The sequence below is a fragment of the Scyliorhinus torazame genome, chromosome 5 (assembly GCF_047496885.1).
Source record: "Scyliorhinus torazame isolate Kashiwa2021f chromosome 5, sScyTor2.1, whole genome shotgun sequence".
Lineage (NCBI taxonomy): Eukaryota > Metazoa > Chordata > Chondrichthyes > Carcharhiniformes > Scyliorhinidae > Scyliorhinus > Scyliorhinus torazame.
Window position 1 is genome coordinate 127,742,201 of NC_092711.1, and position 9,078 is coordinate 127,751,278.

Consider the following 9,078-nt stretch of genomic DNA (forward strand, 5'->3'; position numbering starts at 1 on the left):
GTGACTCTGACAGCAGCAAATATGCCAGCTGATGATCCTTGTCTGGCCCACATACGCGCAGAGACGGCGACTGACCCTCTGCTGCAGCGAGTGATGCGCCACATGACGGAAGGGTGGCTAAAAGGGCAGTGCCCCCAGTTTTACAATGTGCGAGATGATCTCACCAATATAGACGGGGTCCTTATGAAATCGCATAGGATCGTCATTCCACACAGTGTGCGCCAGATGATTCTTCGTCAACTACACGAAGGCCACTTGGGTGTCGAAAAATGCAGACGAAGGGCCCGGGCGGCGGTATATTGGCCGGGTATTAATGAAGACATAGCCAACATGGTGCTCAACTGCACAACCTGTCAGAGGTTTCAGCCGGCGCAACCTCCGGAAACACTTCTACCACACGAGATGGTGACGTCCCCCTGGGCGAAGGTGGGTGTTGACCTATTTCACGCGCTCGGCAGAGATTACATTGTTATTATAGACTACTTCTCAAACTACCCGGAAGTCATGCCTCTCCATGATCTGACGTCGTCCGCAGTCATTGGGGCCTGCAAGGAAACGTTTGCTCGCCATGGCATTCCAAGGACTGTCATGTCAGACAATGGACCTTGTTTTGCCAGCCGTGAATGGTCGTCCTTTGCCGCAGCATATGGTTTCACTCATGTGACATCCAGCCCTCTGCATCCACAATCGAACGGGAAGGCTGAAAAGGGTGTCCACATCGCAAAGCGGCTCCTGTGCAAGGCGGCTGATGCCGGATCGGACTTTAACCTTGCCTTGCTGGCCTATCGATCGGCCCCGTTATCCACGGGCCTCTCGCCAGCGCAGCTACTAATGGGTCGCTCCCTCAGGACGACGGTACCTTCCGTCCTGGCACCGACAACAGACCATGAGGCGGTTCTTCGGGACATGCAACTGCAGCGTGATCGCCAGAAAGGTCGGTACGACACACGAGCGACGGACCTGCCCCCCCTGTCCTCCGGAGACAAAGTACGCGTCCATCAACCGTATGGTGGCTGGTCAGCACCGGCCGAAGTCCTCCGACAAGTGGCTCCCCGCTCGTTCCTGGTTCGCATGCCGGATGGTTCCGTGCGTCGCCGCAATCGGCGCGCCCTTCGCCGACTTCCACGTTCACAGCCACACAACACGCCAGATCCTCAACAGGCTTCCGAGGATGACTTTGTGGAGCTGCCGCACATCACGCCCTTTCCATCGCCACCCATGGCCATGCCTGCACAGCAGCCGGTGGTTCTTGATCCACCCTTAAGGCGGTCAACCCGAATTCGTCGCAAACCCATTAGAATGGACTTATAATACAGTTCATATGTTTAATAAGTTGGACAATTTTACATGATAACCTGTTGTTGTTTATCGTTCCAGATGTCGTCTGACTGGACAACTGTTCAAAATTTTTTTTCTTCTTCTCTCGTTCGCATTTCTGTTATGTTATGGTACAACTGGATTCATGTGACGCACTCGACATCGCCCCATGTACATAGTTCCGTCATAGACACATGCTGCACACGACACACACACACTCTTAGATGCACTCACGTCACGATCATATTTATTACCACGTAGGCACATATCTTTGTAAAAAGGGGGGATGTCATGATATTCAAACACACACATCATGATGGACACACTAACAGGCAAATCAGAGTACACAACACCACAACCAATCACAGACAAGAACACCAACCACATAAAAAGCACGAGCACGACACCTGGAGGTCAGTAGGTCTGGGAGAAGGAAGCATGAAAGAGCTGTTGAAACACCACAAGCAGGGAGCCCCCCACGTGCAGAGTGCAAAGACCAAGTTGTAAATAGTGAGTTTAAATAAACAAGCGTTGTACCATATGCAACTGTGTTGGCTCTTCTGTGTGTTAGAACACCCAACACCACAACACACACAGTGCCCCAAGCCGGGAATCGACTGGCACTGTGAGGCAACAGGAATCGACAGGCACTGTGAGGTAACAGGGACCCTGGTGCTATGATGCAACAGTGCTTGTCAGCTTCCTCAATGTCAAGTGCGAAACCAGCAAATCTCACACTATTTCTCAGTGCTAACCACTGTGCTACACGGTGGCATAGGGGCAGCATGGTTGCATAGTTGTTAGCACAGTTGCTTCACAGCTCCAGGGTCCCAGGTTCGATTCCCGGCTTGTGTCACTGTCTGTGCGGAGTCTGCATGTTGTCCCCTTGGTTGCGTGGGTTTCCTCCGGGTGCTCCAATTTCCTCCCACAGTCCAAAGATGTGCAGGTTAGGTGGATTGGCCATTCTAAATTTCCCTTAGTGTCCAAAATGGTTAGGTGGGGTTACTGGGTCCATGGGATAAAGGGCTGGAGGCGTGGGGCTTAAGTAGGGTGCTCTTTCCAAGGGCCAGTGCAGACTCGATGGGCTGAATGGACTCCTTTCACACTGTTTATTCCTGGCTCCCAGTTTTCGACTCCTTTACAATTGGCAGCATCCGCCCCACATCTCCAACCCACAGATCATTTTAAAGGCTTGTATCTGGTCACTCCTGAGTGATTTGTTTTCTCAAGAAAATAAGGCCCAATCTGTTTAATTTTTGCCCGATAGCTGTAATCTCTGTTTACAAAAATCATTACTATGCATCTAGGTTAGATATGGAGGAGATGAACTTTCTTTGTTTGAGTTGCCACGTGCGCCTGCGCGGTTGCTTCTCTGATGCTCCGGCATCCCGAGACCCCGTCCGGCACCCAGCCACTCCCGTTCGGTCCTCCAACCAATCCCCTTCTCCTCCTATTGTTCTGGCGCTGCCGTCAATCATTGCCCGGGCATTGTGAGGTGTCAGGTGAGAGGTCAGTGTCGGGGTTTACAAATCCCGACGGCAACTCCGGACCAATAAGAAGAGGAGGGGCGGGACTACAGGACTCAGCGAGAGCGGCTGGTCCTCCAACCAATCGGAGTGAACGAGGGGCGGGGCCCCGCTGTGTTTGACGCATGCGCAGTGTGGGTAATAGCGTTTGAGAAGGACTGTGTCTTCAGATCCGAAATCGGTAATAGGCATTTCACAATGAGCGAGAGATCGCGGGAGTGTGCGGAAACTTTGTGTAAAACTGTTGCAAGCCGCAAACCTCGGAAAGTTTACGGGACCCAGTTTGTACCGAGTGGGGCTGCAGATCCTCATATTCAGCTTGAGTTAACAGCCGCCATCTTTATTGGATGTGCATCAGGGCGCATGCGCCTTTGTCATCTTTGTCGGGGTGATGTTTCAATGAGTGGGAGGAGCTTGTTCCCCATTGTTCAGAATGTGGAGATGCCGCGTTGGACTGGGCTGGGCTCAGTGAGAAGTCTGACAACAACAGGTTAAAGTCCAACAGGTTTGTTTGGAATCACGAGCTTTCACAGCGTAGCACTTTCATCAGGTGAGTGAAGAGGTAGGTTACACGATGACAGCCAATGATGAAAGATGGTACATTGAATGTGAGTCTTTGCAGATGATTAAGTCTTTACAGGTCCAGACGGTGCGACTGGAGAGAGGGATAATCGCAGGTTGAAAGAGGTGTGAATTGTCTGAAGCCAGGACAGTTGGTAGGATTTCATAAGCCCAGGCCAGATGTTGGGGGGTTAAAAGTAGTGTCAATCAACATGAATTGGGAGGGTGAATATTAGATACAGCAGAGTGAGAATGGAGGGAGATTGTGTGGGATGGAGATTTACAGCTTTGAAGAACGAGAGAGGAAATAATGTTCCACAGGAACTAGAATTGTCAGTTCTGAATTCCTACCTGTATTAACAATGATGACTTTTGTAAATTGTTTTTACAGGATACTGGAAGAGGAGGAATTATAGACAGAAATCTCAAACATCACGTCTCGATGTGACAAACTTGCTTGATTCCTTCTGACCTGAATATCATCGGGCTCTGAATATCACCGGCGAGAAGGAGAAATGTTTGTCTGATCTGTCGGCTTCAAAAGATTTTAAATGTGAGCGTGACTGGAAAAACACCGAGTTCCACACAATACACACCCGAGTGAAAGTGTTCCAGTGAAATGACTGTGGAAAGAGCTTAAACCAGTTACACAGCCTAGAAAAACATCATATCATGCACAGTGACGAGAGACAGCGCACATATTCTGTGTGTAGACAACGTTTCCACTGATTGTCCAATCTGGAGAGACACGAGGAGACCCAAAACATGGAGAAACCGTGGAAATGTGGGGACTGTGGGAAGGGATACAGAGTCCCATCTAAGCTGGAGATTCATCGACGCATTCACACTGGAGAGAGGCCATTCACGTGCTCACAGTGTGGGAAGGGATTCACTCAATTATTCAGCCTGCAGTCGCACCAGCGAGTTCACAATGCGGAGAGACCATTCACCTGCTCTCAGTGTGGGAAGGGATTCACACAGTTATTCAGCCTGCAGTCACACCAGCGACTTCACAATGCGGAAAGACCATTCATCTGCTCTCAGTGTGGGATGGGATTCACTCGGTTATCTCACCTGCAGGCACACCAGCGAATTCACACTGGAGAAAAACCGTTCACCTGCTCTGCGTGTGGGAAGAGATTCACTCAGTTATCTCAGTTGCAGTCACACCAGCGTGTTCACACTGGGGAGAGGCCATTCACCTGCTCTCAGTGTGGGAAAGGATTCAGTGATTCATCCACCTTGAGGAACCATCAGCGAGTTCACACTGGGGAGAGGCCGTTCACCTGCTCCCAGTGTGGGAAGGGATTCATTCAATTATTCAACCTACAGACACATCAGCGAGTTCACTCTGGGGAGCAGTCGTTTACCTGCACTCACTGTGGGAAAGGATTCATTGATCTTTTCACCCTGCAGAAACATCTGCAACTTCACAGTGGGGAGAGGTTATTCACCTGCTCTCAGTGTGGGAAGGAATTCACTCGGTTGTCTCACCTGCAGAGACACCACCAAATTCATACTGGGGTGAGGCCATTCACCTGCTCTCAGTGTGGGAAGGAATTCACTCGGTTATCGCACCTGCAGAGGCATAAGCAAGTTCACACTGGGGAGAAGCCATTTACCTGCTCTCAGTGTGGGCAGGGATTTGCTCAGTTATATCACCTGAAGTCACATCAGCGAGTTCACACTGGGGAGAAGCCGTTCACCTGCTCTCAATGTAGGATGGGATTTACTCGGTTATCTAACCTGCAAACACACCAGCGAGTTCACACAGGAGAGAAGCCATTCACCTGCTCTCAGTGTGGGAAGGGATTCACTCGGTTATCCAGCCTGCAGTCACACCAGCGAATTCACACTGGGGAGAGGCCATTCACCTGCTCTCAGTGTAGGAAGGGATTCATTGATTTATCTATCCTGCAGAGACATCAGCGAATTCACACTGGGGAGAGACCGTTCACCTGCCCTCAATGCAGAAAGGGATTTATTGATTCATCGAACCTGCTTAGACACCAGCGAGTTCACACTGGTGAGAAACCGTTCACCTGCTCTCAGTGTGGGAAGGGATTCACTCAGTTATCCAGCCTGCAGGCTCACCAGCGACTTCACACTGGGTGGAAACATTCACCTGCTCTCGGTGCGGGAAGGGAATCATTGATTTCTTCAACCTGCAGACAGATCAGCGAGTTCACACTGGGGAGCGGCTGGTCACCTACTCTCAGTGTGGGAAAGGATTCAGTGATTCATTCAACCTGCAAAAGTATCAGAGAGTTCACAATGGGGAGAGGCCATTGTTAGACTCTGAATAGTAGACAACGATCAAGCCTTGAATTCAGTTTGTATGATTTATTAACGATTGCAAACACAAGCGGCTGACCAGATCTGCCTTAACCTCCATGGAATAAGTCAGACAGAACTTAGCTCAGCCTACAGAAGTGAGGGCACAAGTTATGTACATTTTTACTCTTTGCTCCTCCCAATATTCCATAGCTTAGCACTTACCAAATAAGTAATGTTTATTCAAGACTCTCAAGATCCCCATAGTGACGCTGCGATCCTTAATATCTGAGGAGTCTCCCGTGATTTTTAGAATTGGTAATAGGTCACGCTTCTAGATATTTGCTAGCCTGAGACTCCTTCACCAGATCGGAGAGGAATGGATGTCTGTCAGTTCGTTCCCTCTGATAACTGCTAATGCCAGCAGCTTGGATTCTTCCGAAAACAGAGTCAGTCTCTCCCTTATCACCTATCTGCCTCCTTTGAGGCCCCAACTAGCTTCTTACTGCAAGCTGCCCTCGACCATTTTACTTTTAATACAAAGGATAATATGGTCACCACTCCTAATTCACAGAATATTTTATAATGCTTGCTGTATTAAATTATAATACGAATTATATTTAAGATTATACAAGGTGTGCCCTTAATACAAGTGTGTATCCATGATTACCATTTATAAAGGTCATACTGAGTGAATTCAGAACATAAATGTGTGGCGTTAATCACAGTTTAGAATGTGACATTCTACACTACTCCCTACATATGTTTTAGTTAATACATGGTGTCAAATAATAACAATAGATAATTATTTCAATGCACAAATTAAAGTTTACAAAATAAAACAAAAAAAAGCAGGTTCCAAGTGTGGGCATTCCGATGATTGATAAATGTGTGTCATTACAGTTAACCATATACTGTTGGGGGGGGGGCACGGTAGCACAGTAGCACAGTGGTTAGCAATGTTGTTTCACAGCTCCAGGGTCCCAGGTTTGATTCCCGGCTTGGGTCACTGTCTGTGTCGAGTTTGCACTTTCTCCCCGTGTGTGCGTGGGTTTCCTCGGATGTTCCGGTTTCCTCCCACAGTCCAAAGATGTGCAGGTTACGTGGATTGGCCATGCTACATTGCCCTTTGTGTCCAAAATAATTGGGTGGGTTAACTAGGTTATGGGGATAGGGTGGGGGTGTGGGCTTAGGTAGGGTGCTCTTTCCAAGGGCCGGTGCAGACTCGATGGGCCGTATGGCCTCCTTCTGCACTGTAAATACTGTACTGTGTACACCGTTCCAGAGTTCAAGACCGAGTCAGAAATAATTACTTCTTTGTAACACTTATAAGACAGATCATTATGTTATATCTTTGATTCTACTTCCGGTCTCTGATATCACAGTCCTCCACTAATTACTGTTTCTGCTGATAGCAAAAGCAGACAGTCCAGTTGCCTTGACGGATTAACACTCCTGTGATAATTGTCTGTCCCTCGTTAGCCTGATCCCAGACCTTAAATTAATGGTATCACAAACAGCATGGTGGTTTAATGAAGGCTTCATTCCACTAGGCCATTTGGATAACACATGTCCTGCAAATGCTACAAGTTGTTATCTCAAGCGGAGGCCCCCGACTGTTGTCTCTGAGTTATATCCACTGACCAACCGGAAAAATGTTGCTGAGGCAAAAGTTAATGAAGTTTCTGCCAGAAAACCATGAGTTATTTCTGAAGGCAAATAGAACACCAACTGTTAATGAGCAGGAACCAATAGCCATGAGCTACTCCTGGGAGTGAGCATAGCAGACAAGAGGAGCCAGTCTCCTTAGGTTATGGCTGGTTAGCATGTTTGGTCCAAAATGAAGTTCAGCTGAATTTAAAAAAAAAAATAATAATAATTTAGAGTACCCAATTAATGTTTTCAAATTAAGGGGCAATTTAGTGTGGCCAATCACCTATCCTGCACATCTTTGGGTTGTGGGGGCGGAACCCACGCAAACACGGGGAGAATGTGCAAACTCCACACGGACAATGACCCAGAGGTGGGATCGAACCTGCGACCTCGGCGCCATGAGGCAGCAGTGCTATCGAAAGATGTGCAGGATAGGTGGATTGGCTATTCTAAATTGCCCTAGTGTCCAAAAAGGTTAGGTGGGGTTACTGGGTTAGGGGGGATAAAGGGGGATGGGGTTGAGGTGTGGGGCTTAGGTAAGGTGCTCTTCCAAAGGGCTGGTGCAGACTCGATGGGCTGAATGGCCTCCTTCTGCACTGTAAATTCTATGATCCACTGCGCACCGTGCTGCCCCGAGTTCAGCTGAATTAACACAATCTGTTCTGTTCTGACCAACACAAAATGGAAGAAAACCCAAATTCCGAATCCTTCCGTCTCCCCTTCCAACTCCCATTCATACCGTGGGGGTTGGACCCATTGGACAAGAAGGAAAGGTGCACATGGTTTGTCATCAACAACCTCATCACCGATTTGATGGTCGTCACACTGCGTGTTGCGCAGCTTGTGGCTGATGTGCTTTTTGCACCTGGTTTTGGGGACACGGGTCACAGTGCGTACTACCGAATATCAGCCGATGCGCACAGCGAGGAGGATGAGTAGGGTCCCGTCAAGGTCAAAAGGACATAGCCTGTGTAATTGAGGATGGTCAACAGACCCCAATTTACCCACCCACCCACTGTGTTGATATCTGGCTTACCTTCCTGCCCGAACCCCTCCAGCAACATGTGCTAACACGATCGCAGCAGATTTGAGCCCTCCCCAGGGTGACTGGTCAGGAGGTGAGTGACCCGGTCCATTAGTAAGCAGGGAGGTAGAGAAGCAAGGGTCCCCTTCATGTATCCTGTGACTGGCTCATTCACTCAGCTTATTTGTCTAAAATCCCAAAATGTGCTGTTAAGTCAAGTGGAGCCTGGGGGGTGGGGGGGAAATTAAACTCTGAATCTTTCATTCCCCCCCTCACATAACTTGTGGTAAATTCCATTTTATTCCATCATCTATTGAAAATTGCGTGATCTCTGAATAATTGGATTGATATCCCTGCTCTCAGATGGTCCCCCCTTGCAAATCAGCTACTTCAATATCATGCAAAATTACAACATGCATGGACTTAAAACATTCTCCAGCTCTCTATCCATCTGGTGGATACTTTGCACTAGGTTGATTTGCTAACAGGCCCATAATTATTCCTATCCAAATGATTTACGCTTTCACATAAATTTTACTCATCCTGGGCAGGTATCAATGTGTGTGCGTCAATTCCAATTGTTACAAAATCAGTTTCTCTATGGAGTATGTAAAGAGAAAAAGATTGATTAAAAAGTAATGTCGGCCACTTGCAGTCAGAAACGGAGGAATTTAAACGGAACAAAGAAATGGCTGAGGAACTAATTTTATACTTTGCCTCTGT

General features: G+C 48.2%; 1 protein-coding gene across 2 annotated transcripts; it reads left to right on the top strand.

Annotated features, from left to right (window-relative positions):
- The first annotated feature begins 2,952 nt into the window (after positions 1 to 2,952).
- LOC140419710 (uncharacterized) lies at positions 2,953 to 6,533 on the top strand. 2 transcript variants are annotated; one of them, XM_072503646.1, is made up of 2 exons: positions 2,953 to 3,024; positions 3,796 to 6,533. In XM_072503646.1, the coding sequence occupies exon 2, from the start codon at positions 4,170 to 4,172 to the stop codon at positions 5,697 to 5,699; it is 1,530 nt and encodes a 509-aa protein (XP_072359747.1). In that variant the 5' UTR covers positions 2,953 to 3,024; positions 3,796 to 4,169; the 3' UTR covers positions 5,700 to 6,533. The 2 variants fall into 2 exon arrangements, with proteins under 2 accessions (XP_072359747.1, XP_072359746.1); XM_072503645.1 differs by having other exon boundaries at positions 2,972 to 3,393.
- The last annotated feature ends 2,545 nt before the right edge of the window (positions 6,534 to 9,078 follow it).